General features: G+C 47.5%; 1 protein-coding gene across 4 annotated transcripts in view; it reads right to left on the bottom strand.

Moving 5' to 3' along the window:
* mcf2a (MCF.2 cell line derived transforming sequence a) overlaps positions 1-20,944 on the bottom strand; it is a 199,988-nt gene that overhangs the window by 160,236 nt on the left and 18,808 nt on the right. For all 4 annotated transcript variants that reach the window (XM_070882895.1, XM_070882893.1, XM_070882896.1 and 1 more), the window contains exons 2-3: positions 12,685-12,768; positions 5,478-5,592 (exon numbers count right to left, since the gene is read on the bottom strand). In XM_070882895.1, coding sequence (XP_070738996.1) covers positions 5,478-5,592; positions 12,685-12,768 — 199 coding nt within the window. The remainder of the gene's footprint in view (positions 1-5,477; positions 5,593-12,684; positions 12,769-20,944) is intronic.

The raw sequence follows: 20,944 nt of genomic DNA, 5'->3' as shown, positions 1-20,944 counted from the left end.
CACTTGCATGCTTTCCTGATTGTCGTTATCATCCACATCCTGGTCTTCCGTAATATTATCATCATGCACTGGACCTTCAAGTCGGTCTTCTGGTTCCACTACCAGCTCCTGCTGCCTCATGATGGCTAAGTTATGAAGCATGCAGCACACAACAGTGAAGTGACCGACAATCTGAGGAGAGTACAGCAACAGTCCTCCGGAATGGTCCAGGCATCGGAATCGCTGTTTCAATATGCCAATGGTCCTCTCAATGATGCTGCGCGTCGCAATATGCGCCATGTTGCATTGACGGTCAGCTTCTGTCCGTGTCACGCGTAGGGCCGTCATGAGCCAGGTGGTCAGGCCGTACCCTTTGTCTCCCAGTAGCCAGCTCTGCCCTTCTGGCTGCTGCTCAAACATGTCAGATATAACACTGTCGCGTAGGATGAACGCATCGTGGGTGCTGCCAGGGTATCTCGCATCGACTGACATGATGCGCTGCTGGTTGTCACACACAAGCTGTACATTGATAGAGTGGAAACCTTTCCTATTTTGGTACTGCTCAGATTCCTCCACAGGTGCTCGCAAGGCTATGTGGGTACAATCAATGCAGCCCTGTACCTTTGGGAAGCCGGCAATCCTGAAGAAGCCCACAGCCCTCTCATGGATCGCTTGTGCGGTCATTGGGAAATTGATGAAGTCATTCCTTCGCGCATACAGTGCAGCTGTGACCTGGTAAACGCAGGCATGTATTGCACGTTGAGAGATGGCACACACATCTCCAGTTGTAGCCTGAAACGATCCCGAGGCATAGAAAGAAAGTGCAGCTGTTACCTTCACTTCAACAGACAAGGCAGTTGGCATTCTGCTTCTGGCCTGCAAATCTGCTCTCACCAGATCACAGATCTCAGTGACAACTTCTCTGCGAAAACGCAGCCTTTTCACACAATCAGCCTCGCTCATGTCCAGGTACGAGCGCCTGGTTCGATATTGTTGACGTGGGTAAGGTCTCCTGCCCATCAAACTATGGGCTACGACGTTCCTGGTGCAGTGAGCTCGAATCAATTCTCTCCTATGCAGTGAATTGATGGCGAACCATTGCATAATACATGGTGTTGACAATGCAGCACCCATACTGCTAATTTAAGTATAAAACTGTCTATGTGGCTGCCTCTCCCTGTCCAAATGGCCTCAGTCCCCCTCACAGCTCGAAGGCTGCTGCTGTATCTTCGGCTGCCGTCAAGCCACTGACGCCGCCCCTAAAGTGTGGCCGAATGGCTTCAAGCACCTGAAAGAGCTGCGTGTGTCCGCTGTTGATTCTTCGGCTGCCGGCCAGCCACTGACGCCGCTGATATCCTATGGCCGAATGGCCTCACATCCGTCCGCTTCTGATTCTTAGGCTGCCGTCGAGCCACTGACGCCGCCCCTAAAGCGTTGCCGAATGGCCTCAAGAACCTTAATGAGCTGCGTGTGTCCTGCGTTGATTCTTCGGCTGCCGGCCACGCCCCTTTTGAAAAAAAAATTCTGTTCCAAAGTGAAACTGTTCTAACTGACTAGAACTGGAGCAAACTAAATGCCGAGAATTCCAATTTCTAAGATACTCCGTTCTACACCAGTTGCTCCTAAAAATCAGGAGCAACTGAGGCCGAAACTTGGGGCCTATGTTTCTATGATGCAGTTTTCCGTGTGAAAACTGTATCTTTGATTGGCCAATGTTATCAGTGGAAAGAATGCGTTGGTTTAATGTTAACACAGAGTTGGCAAGATCTGTTAAGTGACACAGCAAATGAGTCGTGTTTGGCTCCAGCTTAACCAGCATGCTGAGTCACACTCAGAATTGTCACTGGTAGAACGAAGGACGAGGTTGAAATTTTTTATTTTCCAACGGAGAACAGGGCATGCTTTATGGAGACAGAGACCACGGAGCCAATTCTCCTGTATCAAAGCGATGATGAAGGAACGGCCGATATATTTCCAAGTCGGGATGGTGTGCGACTTGGAGGAGAATGAGGAGGTGGTGGTGTTCCCATGCACCTGCCTCTCTTTCCTCCTTTGAGCTCCTTCAAACCTACCTCTTTGCCCAAGCTTTGGGTCGCCTGTCCTAATGTCTCTCTTTACGTGGCTCGGAATCCATGTATTTTATTAATGCACCTGTGAAGCGCCTTGGGACGTTTTTACTTTAAAGGCGCTATATAAATGCAAGGGGGGAGAAATTTGGTTGGGAGCGCTAAAGGGTTTGCAGCCGCAAGTACAGACATTTGCGCCGCTCGGTAAATTCCATGCCTCGGTACCAGCGGTGCTGAGCGGTATCGCCTGGGAATGCCGTGCCGGTGTACAACGCCCCCGGTATCGACACGGATACTACATTTGGTAGCGCCCCCTAGTGACCCCGCCAGAGAAAGCTAGTGAGCAGAGCTGTCTCGGGGCGCTAAGGGAAGGAGGGACTGCATGAGGTAAGTGTGAGTGATATTATTCTACGATTTAACTTTATTTTGGAGTGGGTAATGTATGGGGAATATTTTTAGTGTTTTTTGTTCTGATTCTTTTTTTTTACACCTCTCTTGGGGCACTACGAAACCGGCTCTTTAGCAACGGATATTCAGTTGCTCATCCGGCCAAGCGCACAGAGAGGTGTGGAACGATTCCCTTAACGCTCCACTCCACTGTCAGGGTGAAACCACTGAATTTGTTGGCTGCCGTCGTAAACCATTTCCCACCTACTAAATTTATCCACTGCCCGACATTACATAGAAACATAGAAACATAGAAAATAGGTGCAGGAGTAGACCATTCGGCCCTTCGAGCCTGCACCACCATTCAATAAGATCATGGCTGATCAATCACCTCAGTATCCCTTTCCTGCTTTCTCTCCATACCCCTTGATCCCTTTAGCCGCAAGGGCCATATCTAACTCCCTTTTCAATATATCCAATGAACTGGCATCAACAACTCTCTGCGGTAGGGAATTCCACAGCTTAACAACTCTCTGAGTGAAGAAGTTTCTTCTCATCTCAGTCCTAAATGGCTTGCCCCTTATCCTAAGACTATGTCCCCTGGTTCTGGACTTCCCCAACATCGGGAACATTCTTCCTGCATCTAACCTGTCCAGTCCCATCAGAATTTTATATGTTTCTATGAGATCCCCTCTCATCCTTCTAGACTCCAGTGAATACAGGCCCAGTCGATCCAGTCTCTCCTGCCATCCCGGGAATCAGTCTGGTGAACCTTCACTGCACTCCCTCAATAGCAAGAACGTCCTTCCTCAGATTGGGATACCAAAACTGAACACAATATTCCAGGTGAGGCTTCACCAAGGCCCTGTACAACTACAGTAAGACCTCCCTGCTCCTATACTCAAATCCCCTAGCTATGAAGGCCAACATGACATTTGCCTTCTTCACCGCCTGCTGTACCTGCATGCCAACTTTCAATGACTGATGTACCATGACACCCAGGTCTCGTTGCACCTCCCCTTTTCCTAATCTGCCGTCATTCAGATAATATTCTGCCTTCGTGTTTTTGCCACCAAAGTTGATAACCTCACATTTATCCACATTATACTGCATCTGCCATGCATTTGCCCACTCACCTAACCTGTCCAAGTCACCCTGCAGCTTCCTAGCATCCTCCACACAGCTCACACAGACCACCCAGCTTAGTGTCATCTGCAAACTTGGAGATATTACACTCAATTCCTTCATCTAAATCATTAATGTATATTGTAAATAGCTGGGGTCCCAGCACTGAGCCCTGCGGCACCCCACGAGTCACTGCTTGCTATTCTGAAAAGGATCCGTTTATCCCGACTCTCTGCTTCCTGTCTCCCAACCAGTTCTCTATTCACGTCAGTACATTACCCCCAATACCATGTGCTTTAATTAGCGCTTTAAAACCCTCCAACTGAATTTCCAACCCAAGTTGCTGTTGTTGCTGCCCTTGTCCTTCTAGATGGTGGAGGTTGCTGGTGCTGCTGAAGAAGCCTTGGTGAGTTCCTGCAGTGCATCTTGTAGAAGGTACACACGGTGTGCCGGTGGTGGAAGGCAGTGGGTGAGCAGTCCATCCATCTGGTTTTATTCTTGTTATTTTACTGCTCTCTGAAGTGACCCTGCAAAGTTTGAGTGTCTCACTGGTCCACCTCAGAGGGGCAGTTAAGAGTCAACCACAGTGGTGTGGGACTGGAGTCACATATAGGCCCAGACCGGGTAAGGACGGCAGATTTCCTTCGATAAAGGACATCAGTGCTGCTCTGAACACCGAGATGGGCTGCCAGTGCTGTAATGAGTTATGCTCCTTTCACTGATCTATCGTGGTTCATCAAGATTGGAACTGATTGCCTTGACTTAGTTGTTAGCACACGAGTCTTTGAATCAGAAGGTTGTGGGTTCAAGTCCCACTCCAGGAACATGAGTACATAATCCAGGCTGACACACCACCCAGTGCAGTCCTGAGGGAACGCTGCACTGTCAGAGGTGCCGTCTTTCGGATGAACCGTTAAACCGAGACCCCCGGCTGCCCCCTCAGGTGGACACAAGAGATCCTGTGGCACTAATTGAAGAAGAGCAGTGGAGTTCTACTGGCCAATATTCACTCTGGCAACCCCAGTCTCCCAGCACAAATGTTAACCATCCTCATAAATCCTAATGAATCCACCCGGCTGGTTTCAAAATATTTAATGAACAAAAACAGAAGAGAGTCTGAAACTGGTGTCTGTTGCTCTGGTGCTTACACTGTCCAACAGCAAGTATGCAGAGAGTGGTGAGATTGTGGAACTCGCTGCCACAGGGATGAGTTGAGGCGAATAGTATCGATGCATTTAAGGAGAAGCTGGATAAACACATGCGGGAGAAAGGAATTGAAGGATATGGTGATGAGGTGAGATGAAGAGGAGTGGGAGGAGGCTCATGTGGAGCATAAACACCAGCACGGACCAGTTGGACCTGTTTCTGTGCTGTAAAATTCTACGAATTTTGTAAAATGTGACTAAGCTCGCAAATCTACTTTGATGCAATTTCTCTGGCAGGAGGGTTGTAATAAGTGCTAGTGAGCAGAGTATGTTTGGAGTCTGCATCAGTCGTGGCTCAGTGGGCAGCACTCTCGCCTCGGAGTCAAAAGGTTATGGGTTCAAGCCCCATTCCAGGAACTTGAGCACAAAAATCTAGGCCGACACTCCCAGTGCGGTGCTGAGGGAGTGCTGCACTGGCGGAGGTGCTGTCGTTTGGATGAGACGTTAAACCGAGGCCCCGTCTGCTCTCTCAGGTGGATGCAAAAGATCCCATGGCACTATTTCAAAGAAGAGCAGGGGAGTTATCCCCGGTGTCCTGGGGCAAATATTTGCCCTCAAGCAAAATCACTAACAACAGATTATCTGGTCATTATCACATCGCCGATTGTTGGAGTTTGCTGGGCACAAATTGGCTGCCGCATTTCCTACATAACAAAAGCGACTACACTTCAAAAGGAGAGAACCATTAATACATTGTGTGAGTTTCAGTGCATACCTTGGAATGGCAGTCAAGTAGGTGAGGACCTTCTGAATGACCTCTTCTGAAATGTCACTGAAGCTGGGGTACTCTGGAAAGGTTATAATCACTGCATCATCTTTTCCTCGTCCACCTATGATGAAAGGCACCAAATATCAGTACGTCATCTACAGCTCACTGTATAACTAGTACTGTTGTGGTGTGTTTGATGCATTTACAAGAATCATAGAACGGTTACAGCATAGAAAGAGGCCATTCGGCCCAGAGCCACTGCTGGCTCTCTGCAAGAGCACTTCAGCCAGTCCCACTCCCCCACCCTTTCCCCGTAGCCCGGAATTTTTTTTTCCTTCAGGCACTTATCCAATTCCCTTTTGAAAGCCATGATTGAGTCTGCCTCCACCACCCTTTCAGGCAGCGCATTCCAGATCCTAAACACTCGCTGCGTAAAAAAGCTTTTCCTCATGTCGCCCTTGGTTCTTCTGCCAATCATCTTAAATCTGTGTCCTCTGGTTCTCGACCCTTTAAATTTCTCTCTATCTACTCTGTTGAGACCCCTCATGATTTTGAGCACCTCTATCAAATCTCCTCTCAATCTTCTCTGCTCCAAGGATAGCAACCCCAGCATAGTAAGGAAGGACATATGCATGGATGATGTGGAATCTGGATGGGTAGAGCTGCGAAACACCAAAGGGCAGTAAACGTTCATGGGAGTTGTGTACGGATCACCAAACAGTAGTAGTGAGGTTGGGGATGGCATCAAACAGGAAATTAGGGACGCGTGCAATAAGGGTACAGCAGTTATCATGGGTGACTTTAATCTACGTATTGATTGGGCTAATCAAACTGGTAGCAATACTGTGGAGGATGATTTCCTGGAGTGTATAAGGGATGGTTTTCTAGATCAATATGTCGAGGAACCAACTAGAGAGCTGGGCATCCTAGACTGAGTCTTGTGTAACGAAAGAGGATTAATTATCAATCTGGTCGTGCGGGGCCCCTTGGGGAAGAGTGACCATAATATGGTAGAATTCTTCATTAAGATGGAGAGTGACACAGTTAATTCAGAAACTAGGTCCTGAACTTAAAGAAAAGAAACTTCGACATTATGAGACGTGAATTGGCTAGGATAGACTGGAGAATGATACTTAAAGGGTTGACGGTGGATAGACAATGGCAGACATTTAAAGATCACATGGATGAACTACAACAATTGTACATCCCTGTGTGGCGTAAGAATAAAAAAGGGAAGGTGGCTCAACCGTGGCTAACAAGGAAAATTAGGGGAAAGTGTTAAATCCAGGGAAGAGGTATATAAATTGGCCAGAAAAAGCAGCAAACCTGAGGACTGGGAGAAATTTAGAATTCAGCAGAGGAGGACTAAGGGTTTAATTAGGAGGGGGAAAATAGAGTATGAGAATAAGCTTTCAGGGAACATAAAAACTGACTGCAAAAGCTTCTATAATATATATATGTGAAGAGAAAAAGATTAGTAAAGACTAATGTAGGTCCCTTGTAGTCTGAATCAGGTGAATTCATAATGGGAAACAAGGAAATGGCAGACCAATTGAACAAATACTTTGGTTCTGTCTTCACTAAGGAAGACACGAATAACCTTCCGGAAAATAATAAGGGATCGAGGGTCTATCGAGAAGGGGGAACTGAGGGAAATCCTTATTAGTCAGGAAATGGTATTAGGGAAATTGAAGAGATTGAAGGCCGATAAATCCCAAGGGCCTGATAGTCTGCATCCCAGAGTACTTAAGAAATTGGCCCTAGAAATAGCAGATGCATTGGTAGTCATTTTCCAACATTCCATGGACTCTGGTTCAGTTCCTATGGATTGGAGGGTAGCTAATGTAACCCCACTTTTTAAAAAAAGGAGGGAGAGAGAAAACAGGGAATTATAGACCGGGTAGCCTGACATCGGTAGTGGGGAAAATGCTGGAATCAATTATTAAAGATGTAATAGCAGCGTATTTGGAAAGCAGTGACAGGATTGGTCCAAGTCAGCGTGGATTTATGAAGGAAAATCATGCTTGACAAATCTTCTAGAGCTTTTTGAGGATGTAACTAGTAGAGTGGATAAAGGAGAACCAGTGGATGTGGTGTATTTGGACTTTCAAAAGGCTTTTGACAAGGTACCACACAAGAGATTAGTGTGCAAAATTAAGGCACATGGTATTAGGAGTAATGTATTGACGTGGATAAAGAACTGGTTGGCAGACAGGAAGCAAAGAGTGGGAATAAATGGGTCCTTTTCAGAATGGCAGGCAGTGACTAGTGGGGTACCGCAGGGTTCAGTGCTGGGACCCCAGCTATTTACAATATACATTAATGATTTAGACAAAGGAATTGAATGTAATATCTCCAAGTTTGCAGATGACACTAAGCTGGGTGGCAGTGTGAGCTGCGAGGAGGATGCTAGGAGGCTGCAGGGGGAATTAGGTGAATGGGCAAATGCATGGCAGATGCAGTATAATTTGGATAAGTGTGAGGTTATCCACTTTGGTGGCAAAAACAGGAAGGCAGATTATTATTTGAATGGTGACGGATTAGTAAAAGGGAAGGTACAACGAGACCTGGGTGTCATGGTACATCAGTCATTGAAAGTTGGCATGCAGGTACAGCAGGCAGTAAAGAAAGAAAATGGCATGTTGGCCTTCATAGCGTGGGGATTTGAGTATAGGAGCAGGGAGGTTTTACTGCAGTTGTACAGGGCCTTGGTGAGACCACACATTGAGTATTGTGTGCAGTTTTGTCCTCCTAATCTGAGGAAGGACATTCTTGCTATTGAGGGAGTGCAGCGAAGGTTCACCAGACTTATTCCCGGGATGGCAGGACTGACATACAAAGAAAGACTGGATTGACTAGGCTTATAGTCACTGGAATTTAGAAGAATGAGAAGGGATCTCATAGAAACATATAAAATTCTGATGGGATTGGACAGGTTAGATGCAGGGAGAATGTTCCCGATGTTGGGGATGTCCAGAACCACGGGTCACAGTCTAAGGGTAAGGGGTAAGCCATTTAGGAACGAGATGAGGAGAAACTTCTTCACTCAGAGAATTGTGAACATGTGGAATTCTGTACCACAGAAAATTGTTGAGGCCAGTTCATTAGATATATTCAAAAGGGAGTTAGATGTGGCCCTTACGGCTAAAGGGATCAAGGGGTATGGAGAGAAAGCAGGAATGGGGTACTGAAGTTGCATGATCAACCATGATCATATTGAATGGTGGTGCAGGCTCAAAGGGCCGAATGGCCTACTCCTGTACTTACTTTCGATGTTTCTATATTTCTCCAGTCTATCCACATAACAGAAGTCTCTCAACCCTGCAATCATTCTCATAAATCTAGCTAAGTGAAAGCTGGATAAACACATGAGTGAGAAAGGAATAGAAGGATATGCTGATAGGGCGAGTTCAATTAGGGTGGGAAGAGGCTTGTGTGGAGTTTCGGTGTTGTAAATATGCTTTAATTCTATGCAGGACAATCTTCCTTATCGCCATTTGAAAATAGGCGGTCAGTTCCATTTTGTGATTGCTGTAAAGTGAATATTACTTTTCCCCTAAACTGCTTATCAGCAAGTCTTGCAGTATTTGCTCACGATACAGTATGTCTGTTATCAGCTTTGTTTTACAATAGATATGATCCACAACTTGCTCAATACTGAGATCATAACCATCAGGAAACACTGAACAGGCTTGGGGCGCTTTTCTCGAGAGAAGACAAGGCTGAGGGATGAGCTGACAGAGGATGTTAAAATTATGAAGGGATTTGATGGGGTAGACTTAGAGAAGATGTTCCCACTTGATGGGGAATCCAAAACTTGACAGTCATTAATAAATCCAAAAGGGAATTCAGGAGCAGCACCTCGATTGCAAAATTCTCATCCTGGTTTTCAAATCCCTCCATGGCCTCACCCCTCCTTATCTCTAATCTCCTCCAGCCCCATAACCCCCCCCCCCCCGAGATGTCTGCGCTCCTCTAATTCTGCCCTCCTGAGCATCCCTGATTATAATCGATCAACCATTGGTGGCCTTGGCTTCTGTTACCTGGGCCCCAAGCTCTGGAACTCCCTCCCTAAACTTCTCCATCTCTCTACCTCTCTTTCCTTCAGCAATTCGCTCCTTAAAACCTACCCACCTGCCTTAATTTCTCATTGTGGCTTGGTGTCAAATTTTGTGTCTCATAATTACTCCTGTGAAGCGCCTTGGGATGTTTCACTACGTTAAAGGCGCTATATAAATACAGGTTGTTGTTGTTGATATTTCTTTACCCAGAGAGCGGTGAGAATGTGGAACTCGCTGTCACAGCGAGGGGTTGAGGCGAATAGTATCGATACATTTCAGGGGAAGGTAGAGAAGTACATGATGGAGAAAGGAATAAAAGGATATGATGGTGGGGTGAGACGAGGAAGGGTGGGAGGAGATTGGTGTGAAGCATAAACACCAGCACGGAGCGGTTTCTGTGCTGTACAGGCGATGTAATTCCAGGTCATTTGTACAGGAAGCAATACAGGGCTCCAGCTGCCTTGTCCCCACACTCTGGAATCCCCTCCCCAAACACCTCCACCTTCCTCGCCTCCTTTAAGAACCTCTTTAAAACCCAACTCTTTGAGCTAGTTACTCATCACCCCTCGTAATATCTCCTTGTTGGTTCAGCATCCATTCTGCCTCACCACTGTGAAGTGCTTCGGGAGGTTTTCCCACATTAAAGGCACTTTATAAATGCAAATCATACAACACAGAAGGCAGCCATTCGGCCCATCGTGCCTGTGCCGGCTCTGTGAAAGAGCGATCCAATCAGTCCCACTCCCCCTGCTCTTTCCCCACAGTCCTGCAAAATGTTATCCTTTAAGTATTTATCCAATTCCCTGTTTGAAAGTTACTATTGAATCTGCTCCCACCGCCCTTTCAGGCAGCGCGTTCCCAATCACAACAACTAGCTGCGTTAAAAACTTCTCCCCATCTACCCCTCTGGTTCTTTTGCTATTTACCGTAAGTCTGTGTCCTCTGGTTACCGACCCTCCTGCCACTGGAAAAAGTTTATCTTTATTTACTCAATTAAAACCTCTCATAACTTTCAAATCTCCTCTTCACCTTCTCTGCTCCAAGGAGAACAGCCCCAGCTTCTCCAGTCTCTCCACGTAACTGAAGTCCCTCATCCCTGGCACCATTCTGGTCAATCTCCCCTGCACCCTCTCCCAGGCCTTGACATCCTTCATAAAGTGTGGTTCCCAGAATTGGACATAGTACTGCAGCTGGGGCCTAACCAGTGATTTATGAAGATTTAGCATAGGTTCCTAGCTTTTTGATGCTATGCCTCTATTTATACAGGACCCCGTATGTTTTTAAAAAAAAAACAGCCTTCTCAACTTGACCTGCCACCTTCAAAGATTTTGTACGTTCGCTTCCAGGTCTCTCTGTTGCTGCACCCCCTTTAAAATTGCACCATTTTTCTTTATATGCATGTGGCCTGACATCAGTAGTGGGGAAAATGTTGGAATCAATTATTAAAGATGTATTAGCAGCGCATTTAGAAAGCAGTGACAAGATCGGTCTAAGTCAGCATGTATTTATGAAAGGGTAATCATGCTTGACAAATCTTCTGGAATTTTTTGAGGATATAACTAGTAGAGTGGACAAGGGAGAACCAATGGATGTGGTGTACTTGGACTTTCAAAAGGCTTTTGATAAAGTCCCACACAAGGGATTGGTGTGCACAATTAAAGCACATGGTATTGGGGGTAATGTACTGACGTTGATAGAGAACTGGTTGGCAGACAGGAAGCAGAGAGTTGGGATAAACGGGTCCTTTTCAGAATGGCAGACAGTGACTAGTGGGGTACCGCAGGGTTCACTGCTGGGACCCCAGCTATTTACAATATACATTAATGATTTAGATAAAAGGAATTGAGTGTAATATCTCCAAGTTTGCAGATGATACTAAGCTGGGTGGCAGTGAGAGCTGTGAGGAGGATGCTAAGAGGCTGCAGGGTGACTTGGACAGGTTAGGTGAGTGGGCAAATGCATGGCAGATGCAGTATAATATGGATAAATGTGAGGTTATCCACTTTGGTGGCAAAAACATGAAGGCAGAATATTATCTGAATGGTGACAGATTAGGAAAAGGGGAGGTGCAACGAGACCTGGGTGTCATGGTACATCAGTCATTGAAAGTTGGCATGCAGGTACAGCAGGTGGTGAAGAAGGCAAATGGCATGTTGGCCTTCATAGCAAGAGGATTTGAGTATAGGAGCAGGGAGGTCTTACTGCAGTTGTACAAGGCCTTGGTGAGGCCACACCTTGAATATGGTGTACAGTTTTGGTCTCCTGATCTGAGGAAGGACGTTCTTGCTATTGAGGGAGTACAGCGAAGGTTCACCAGACTGATTCCTAGGATGGCAGAACTGACATATGAAGAAAGACTGGATCGACTAGGCTTATATTCACTGGAATTTAGAAGAATGAGAGGGGATCTCATAGAAACATAAAATTCTGACGAGATTGGACAGGAAGAATGTTCTGGGAAGAATTATGTTGGGGAAGTCCAGAACCAGGGGTCACAGTCTAAGGATAAGGGATAAGCCATTTAGAGATGAGGAGAAACTTCTTCACTCAGAGAATTGTAAATCTGTGGAATTCTCTACCATAGAAAGTTGTTGAGGCCAGTTCGTTAGATATATTTAAAAAGGAGTTAGATGTGGCCCTTATGGCTAAAGGGGTCAAGGGGTATGGAGAGAAAGCAGGAATGGGGTACTGAAGTTGCATGATCAGACATGATCTTATTGAATGGTGGTGCAGACTTGAAGGGTTGAATGGCGTACTCCTGCACCTATTTTCTATGTTTCTATATTTCTAGCTTGAATCTGCAGTTGCAAATAAGGCACATTTCTCAGGAACGGAAAAGTCAATCTCAAGACACAGTGAGCTTTTCTTTTCAGTTTGCAGGGTAGACAAGTGAGACTGGCTTTGCTTCAGAGGACCGTATGATACAGCGAAGCCCGATTTGAATGTGTAAGCTGATAAAGCACACTTAATCGCCAATTGCTTTGACATCCCCGACTGTCATCGTGTTTTATTAGCTCCTGTTAACTTATTATTTATGAGGTACTGATCTCCAATGCTGGCAGGTATCACATTTTTAAACAATAACGAAGAAGCGGAGAGCCTGGTATCGGGTGGATTTCTGGAGAAGGGTCAAGCTGGGTAGCAAAGCTCACCTGGGAGGAAGGCAAACTGTTTCTTCAGGTGCTCACTGATGTTTTTTGCACAAATGGAGTTTAGGATTTCTGGTGTAAGGTCATCTGCAAGGAACAAAACAAAAAGATATATTAATTGTGATGTAACTGCCTCTTTTAGTCAGTTGAACAACAAGAAGTTATATTTATATAGTGCCTTTATCATAGCAGAGTGCCCTAAGGAGCAATTATCTAACAAATTTTGACACTGAGCCACATAAGGAGATGTTAGGGCAGGTGAGGGAGGTTTTAAGCAGCATCTTGAAGGAGGAGAGAGCGGTAGAGAGGCGGAGAGGTTTAGGGAGGAAGTTTCAGAGCTTGGGGCCCAGGCAACAGATGGCACGGCCACCGATAGTGGAGCGATTATAATCAGGGATTCTCAAGAGGGTAGAATTAGAGGAGCGCAGACATCTCGGGTGGGGGGGTGGGGGAAGGGTTGTGGGGCTGGAGGAGATTACAGAGATAGGGAGGGGTGAGGGCTGAGCACGAGGAGGAGAATTTTAAAATCGAAGCATTGCTGGACCGGGAGCCAATGTAGGTCAGTGAGCACAGGGGGTGATGGGTGCCTGGGGCTCAGTGCAAGTTAGGACACGGGGCAGCGAGCACACGGGGTGATGGTTGCCTGGGACTCAGTGCAAGTTAGGACACGGGCAGCGAGCACAGGGGGTGATGGGTGCCTGGGACTCAGTGCAAGTTAGGACACGGGCAGCGAGCACAGGGGGTGATGGGTGAGCGGGGCTCAGTGCAAGTTAGGACACGGGCAGCGAGCACAGGGGGTGATGGGTGAGCGGGGCTCAGTGCAAGTTAGGACACGGGCAGCCGAGTTTTGGACAAGCTGAAGGTGACGGAGGGTGGGAGGTGGGAGGCCAGCCAGGTCCAGAGCAAGATAAATCCATCCAATCAGACCAGAGCCCACGACTAATTATTGTGAGATGGACTTCCCTCCCACAGCACCTTGCTGCAGCGACACTAAAATCCTTTCGATTTCCCCAGATCTGCAGCGTAAGGAAATGGTTGATTCTTAATCTTTAGCTTTTGCTTGTTAAGCAAGTTACTGTCAGAAGGACAGTTTAAATTAAAAAGGAATTTCAGTCGGACAACTTTAGCTAATAAGTCACTGCACAGACCATCATCATCATCATAGGCAGTCCCTCATATCGAGGATGACTTGCTTCCATGCCAAAAAAAGATGAGTTCTCAGGTGTTTCAATGAAGGACCTAATATTCCAGATCCTGAACTACATCCTGAAAGGTGGAAGATTTTCGTGCGTGGATTTTTTTAACATGTGGTGGCCATTGTACCCCAGCCACCACACAGGCTTGACAGAGCTAGGCCTTGGTCCAGTGGCAAGGGTTAACCAGGACGACTGGAGACCAGCTCTGCTGCACGGACCTAGTGCGCACACATATCGCAGGGTGGGCTGGCCCGTGCTGCCCCTGGGCCCTCGGCTCTTCTGGGCCTCGAACTCTCGCGTCTCCTGGGGACGGATCACATCCCTCCACAGTCTCTCGCTGTATCTGCCCACGCTCCAATCACTGATCTGGACTTTGCTGATGTCACTCTTCGCTGCCGTCACTCTCCTGCACCAGCTCGCGCTGCTCCCTGAAGTAGTATGCCTCCACACTGCGCCCAGGCCGGGAGCAGCATGAAGGTCCTGACCTGCGTGAGAACACCAGCAGCAAGTCGGGACCATAAAAGGAGCAGCGTGGAGGCCCGGCAGCAGCGTGGAGGCATACTACTGCACAGACACAGGGTCAGTGTCTGCTGATATGAGATTCAGCAGAGAGGCAACACACTTTGCTAACACAACCCTTGAAAAGGCTTCTGCCATAGACCTGGAAAATTGGGGAGTTATTCTTGTTAAAACTGAAGTCCAGCAAATTAGATGAGGTAATACTTTGAGACATGCGAACTCTCACGTGGACAGACTGAATGAGGGGCGGGGTGGGGGCGGTGGTAGAATAGATACTTCAGAATTCAACAAGATCTGTCCAGGCTTTTCCTTCAAGCTCAAAGCCTGAATTCTCCAGTCCTATATCATCATAAGAACATCAGAAATACGAGCAGGAGTCGGCCATTCAGTCCCTCAATCCTGCTCCACCATTCAATGAGATCATGGCTGATCTTCCACCTCAACTCCACTTTCCTGAACTATCCCCATATCCCTTGGTCATCGTTGGATGCTTAATTCCTTGGAAAGCCAATAAATGCATTATCTTGTGGAATTTCTTCAACAAGAGCATCCATTTCCCAGCATTCAGATCTTCCACCCTCCTGCTTGGCAGATAGCGATCCATCAAACTGGCTTCAAATTCCACTCCTGGCTGGCCTCCCACATTCTACCCTCTGTAAACCCGAGGTCATCCAAAACTCGGCTGCCCTGTGTCCTAACTCCCACCAAGTCCCGCTCACCCATCACCCCCTGTGCTTGCTGACCTACATTGGCTCCCAGTTAAGCAATGCCTCGATTTCAAAACTCTCATCCTGATTTTCAATCACTCCATGGTCTCGCCCCTCCCTATCTCTGCAATCTCCTCCAGCCCCACAACCCCCTGAGATATCTACACACCTCTAATTTTGCCTTCTTGAGTGTCCCTGATTATAATCACTCAACCATCGGTGGCCGTGCCTTCAGCTGCCTGGGCCCCAAGCTCTGGAACTCCCTCCCTAAACCTCTCCACCTCTCTATCCTCCTTAAAACCGACCTCTTTGACCAAGCTTTTGATCATATGCCCTAATTTCTTCTTATGTGGCTCGATGAAAATTTTTATCTTATAAAACTCCTGTGTGTCAGCCGTGGCTCAGTGGGTAGCACTCTCACCTCTGAGTCAGGAGGTTGAGAGTTCAAATTCCATTCCAGGGACTGGAGTACAAAATATCTAAATTGACACTCCAGTGCAGTATTGAGGGAGTGCTGCACTGTTGGAGGTGCTGTCGTTAGGATGAGATGTTAAACCGACGCCCGGTCTGCTCTCTCAGGTTGTCCTGGGGCCAATATTTATCCCTCAATCAATATGACAAAAAGCAGATTATCTGGTCATTGTCACAGTGCTGTTTGTGGGAGCTTGCTGTGCACAAATTGGCTGCCACGTTTCCCACAGTACAACAGTGACTATACTCCAAAAAAAGTACTTCAATGGCTGTAAAGCAGTTTGAGACATCCGGTGGTCATGAAAGGCACTATGTAAACCCAAGTCCTTACTTCTTTCTATGAAGCACCTTGGGACGTTTTACTGCATTAAAGGCGCTATATAAATACAAGTTGTTGTTGTAAGGATCCCGACTGCGGACCTGATTAGCAATTACAACGATGCCTACTTGAGCAATGGGGTTGAAGAGACCCAGCCAAAGTAAGTTTGGGAATGATTTAAAATAATATGCCCCGCGCCCCCCTGCCCCGCGCCCCCACACCCATCAAGAGCCCTGCCCCGCCCCCCCACGCCCAGAGAGCCCTACACCCAGCGAGAGCCACGCCCCGCCTCCCCACACCCATTGAGTCCCCCCACACTGCCCCGCCCCCCCCCATCACCCATCGAGACCCCCAAGCCCCACCGAACTTAGTTCAGGGTAAGGTCACGAGCTCTGGTTGGCTGTATCCCTGGATCTTCTATCACATGATCTCCAGCCTCCAACTGCCCCGCCCCCACCCTTGCGCCACTGGTCGCCCGACACGCCCATTCTCGCAGCGGCCAATGGGAAAGCGAATAGACGCCAGTTTACCCACCCAGACGCTTCCTGACTCTCAATCAAACTGCCTTTTTGTTCTCCCGCCATCTCCAAGACTTTTACAACTAACAAAACAAAAGTGTTCAAGGAATTTTCTTTTCGAATGACCTGGGGATTTTTTCTCTTGTAGTTTGCTCACACCGGTGCCCCGGAGATTAATCTTTAACCCTTAGAGGCTCCTGTACAACCCTGGAGGGTTGGCAAGTGGCCATCCTATCTTGGGGCAGCCCGATACCGGTCGGAACCCCGGTTTAGTGACACCTTCTCTGTCGATGAGTCCTTGCCCTCAAAATGCGACCGCCTCTTTGCTCCGGGTCACATTAAGCAACTGTCAGTGTATTGCCCCATCGACAATGCATCACTCCCTCAGTACTGCCCCTCCAACAATGCGGAACTCCCTCAGTACTGCCCCTCCGACAATGCGGCACTCCCTCAGTACTGCCCCTCCGACAATGCGACACCCCTTCAGTACTGACCCTCCGACAGTGCAGCGCTCCCTCAGTACTGCCCCCCCGACAGTGCAGCGCTCCCTCAGTGCTGCCCCTCCGGCAGCACGGCACTCCCTCAGTGCTGCCCCTCCGGCAGCGCGGCACTCCCTCAGTACTGCCACTCCGACAGTGCAGCACTCCCTCAGTACTGGCCTGCCGTCTGTTGTTGATAAAGTCACTCGCTGAGGCCTAAATCAGGTGCAGCTTGCGATACAGGTGCCGTGCTCACACCTCCGGTTATTACTTTATGGAAAATAACAGGTTTTACGATAGGAACTATTTATTTACCTCTCGGCCCACTAAAGTGCTTCCCTAAAGTTAAACAGCAGATACACTACACACCCAATGTGTAAATAGCGCCAGAGAGATGGCTCATTGTACAAATGACCCTGTACAACTAAAATGAATCATTTTAAGCAAATGATTTTACTCTGTACTGAAGTTTTACTTTGTAATCGGTTATATACCCATCTATTGAAATGCCATTGATATATTGAAAAACTCAGCTCAGGCAGACAACACAGTCGACAGCTCACTTTTCACAATTAAAATTAGAAGCAAGAAAGAACTTGCAAATCTTTGGCGCCTTTCACAACCTCAGGATAACCTAAAGCGCTTTACAGCGAATGAAGTACTTTTGAAACGTAGTCACTGTTGTAATGTGGGAAATGCAGCAGCCAATTTGCGCACAGCATGCTCCCACAAACAGCAATAATGACCAGATCATTTGTTTAAGTGGTGCTGATTGAGAGATAAATATTGGTCCCAGGATACCGGGGAGAACTCTCCTGCTCTTCTTCAAAATAGTGCCTGTGGAATCGGTTACATCCACCTGAGAGCGCAAACGGGGCCTCGGTTTAATGCCTCATCCGAAAGATGGCACCTCCCTCAGTACTGCCCCTCCGACACTACCTCAGCACTGTTCCTCCGACAGTGCGGCGCTCCCTCAGCACTGCCCCTCCGACAGTGCGGTGCTCCCTCAGTCCTGTCCCTCCGACAGCGTGGCGCTCCCTGCGTGAGAAAGTGGAACCAGAGACAAATCCTGCTGCAATATTGTTACTTTCTAATTACAATTAAACATTCAAATTGTAATTCAAACAGTTGTTCCAAAAGTAAGCAAGCAATGTATGTGGAGGTGAATGACGGTAACATCAGTTTTAGACAGGTGACTAGTGACCTTGAGCAGGAACAGATATTTAGGGCTGGATTGACTGCTCCTCTTTGATTTATTATGAGCCTCACCATTCCACGAATTCAGTAACTTATTTTAGCGCTGCAATAGACTGTAAAACTATTCTTGCAACATGAAGGCGTACGGCTCCTGCAGTTGTATAACTCTGCAATCAACAGCGTACCTTCAATCACTCCATTAAAGAGTAGTACCTGAGTTTTTAATTCCCACCCCCCCACCCCCCAAACCTCTTCCTTGTATCATAGCATATCCTCCCAAGGCAGGGGCAGTTAGGTGTCAGCCGTGGCTCAGTGGGCAGCACCCTCGCCTCTGGATCAGAAGGTTTGGGTTCAAGTCCCACTCCAGGGACTTAAACACAAAATCTAGGCTGACACTCGGAGTGCTGCACTGTCAGAGGTGCCGTCTTTTGGATGTGACGTTAAACTGAGGCCCATTCTGTTCTCTCACTATTCCGAAGAAGAGCAGGGGAAGTTATCCCCGGTGTCCTGGCCAATATTTATCCATCAATCAACATCACTAAAACAGATTATCTGGTCATTATCACAGCGCTGTGTGTGGGAGCTTGCTGTGCACAAATTAGTTGCTGCGTTTCCCACATTACAACAGTGACTACACTCCAAAAATACTTCATCGGCTGTAAACACTTTCTTTGAGTCAAAAGGTTAAAGTTCTACTCAAAATCAACAACTTGTATTTATGTCCTAACTCGCACCAAGTCCCACTCACCCATCACCTCCTGTGCTCACTGCCCCGTGTCCTAACTCGCACCGAGTCCCGCTCACCCATCACCCCCTGTGCTCACTGCCCCATGTCCTAACTCGCACCAAGTCCCGCTCACTCATCACCCCCTGTGCTCACTGCCCCGTGCCCTAACTCGCACCAAGTTCCGCTCACCCATCACCCACTGTGCTCACTGACCTGTGTCCTAACTTGCACCGAGTCCGGCTCACCCATCACCCCCTGTGCTCGCTGACCTACATTGGCTCCCGGTTAAGCAACGCCTAGATTTCAAAATTTGCATCCTTGTTTACCAATCCCTCCTTAGCCTTGCCCCCTCCCTATCTCTAATCTCCTCCAGCCTCACATACTTCCAAAATATCTGCGCTCCTCCATTTCTGGTCTCTTGAGCATCCCTGATTATAATCGCTCAACAATTGGCGGCCATGCCTTCAGCTGCCTGGCCCCAAGCTCTGGAACTCCCTCCCTAAACCTCTCCACCTCTCTTTCCTGCTTTAAGACGCTCCTTAAAACCTACCTGTTTGACCAAGCTTTTGGTCATCTGCCATAATTTCTTCTTATGTGGTTCCGTGTCAAATTTATTTGTTTTGGTTTATAACTTCCTTGGGCATTTTACTATTTTAAAAGGTGCTATATAAATACAAGCTGTTGTTGTTATATAGCGCCTTTAACGAGTTTGGAGGTAACAAAGACATGGATGAGGGTTTCAGCAGCTGAAGAGCTGAGGCAAGGGCAGAGATGGGCAATGTTACACAGGTTGAAATAGGTGGTTATAGTTATGCTGAGGATATGTGGCCGGAAGCTCATTTCAGGATCCAATGTGACACCTGGGTTGTGAACAGTGTGGTTCAGCCTCAGGCAGAGGTTGGGAAGAGGGATGGAGTCAGTGGTTAGAGAATGGAGTTTGTGGTGGGGACCAAAGGCAATGGCTTCGGTCTTCCCAATATTTAATTGGAGAAAGTTTCTGCTCATCCAGTACTTGATGTCGGACAAGCAGATACTGCAGGCAAACATTCCCAATACAGTACTGAGGGAGTGCTGCACTGTTGTGAGGTGCTGTCTTTTGGATGAGACGTTAAACCGTGCAGTCAGTGTTGTTATTTACATGAACATGGCAGCTAACGGTGCACACAGCAAAATCCCACAAACACCAGATGAGAAGAATGATCAGCCATTTGATTTTGGAGGTGTTGGTTGCAGGATAATGTTGGCCCCATCCACCACCTTCAACATTCACTCCCCCCACCACCGGCGCACTGTGGCTGCAGTGTGTACCATCTACAAGATGCACTGCAGCAACTCGCCAAGGCTTCTTCGGCAGCACCTCCCAAACCCATGACCTCTGCCACCTAGAAGGACAAGGGCAGCAGGCGCATGGGAGCACCACCACTCCCACGTTCCCCTCTAAGTAACACACCATCCTGACTTGGAAATATATCGGCCGTTCTTTCAACATCGCTGGGTCAAAATCCTGGATCTCCCTCCCTAACAGCACTGAGGGAGCACCTTCACCACATGGATTGCAGCGGTTCAAGAAGGTGGCTCACCACCACCTTCTCAAGGGACAATTAGGGATGGGCAATAAATGCCGGCCTTGTCAGTGACGCCCACATCTTGTGAATGTATAAAAAAACAATTTAACCAGGAAATTTTGCTCTCAAAATACTTTTACATCCACTTGAACAGGAAGCCAGGGTTTAATGTCTCCGTCAGGGCTGCACTGGAGAGTCAGGAACTGTTACGTGCTCAGGTCTTGGAGTGAAGCTTGATTCCATGGCCTTCTTCAACCACAAGAGAGAGCATGAAAGAATGTTGGCAAGTAAAATCAGGGAGAACCCAAAGATGTTTTATAAATACATTAAGAGCAAGAGCATAACTAGAGAAAGATTGGCGCCTATTGGAGACTAGAAAGGAAATCTGTTTATAGAGGTGGAAGACGTGGGTAGGATTCTTAATGACTACGTTGCGTCCATTTTCACAAGAGAGAGGGGCGATGCAGACTTTGCAATGAGGGAGGAGGAGTGTGAAATATTAGATGAGATAAGCATAATGAGAGAGGAAGTATTAAGGGGCTTAGCAGTTTTGAAAGTTGATTAG

This window comes from Pristiophorus japonicus, chromosome 6, assembly GCF_044704955.1.
Source record: "Pristiophorus japonicus isolate sPriJap1 chromosome 6, sPriJap1.hap1, whole genome shotgun sequence".
In the NCBI taxonomy this organism is placed as follows: domain Eukaryota; kingdom Metazoa; phylum Chordata; class Chondrichthyes; family Pristiophoridae; genus Pristiophorus; species Pristiophorus japonicus.
This window is presented reverse-complemented; position numbering and strand designations above follow the sequence as displayed.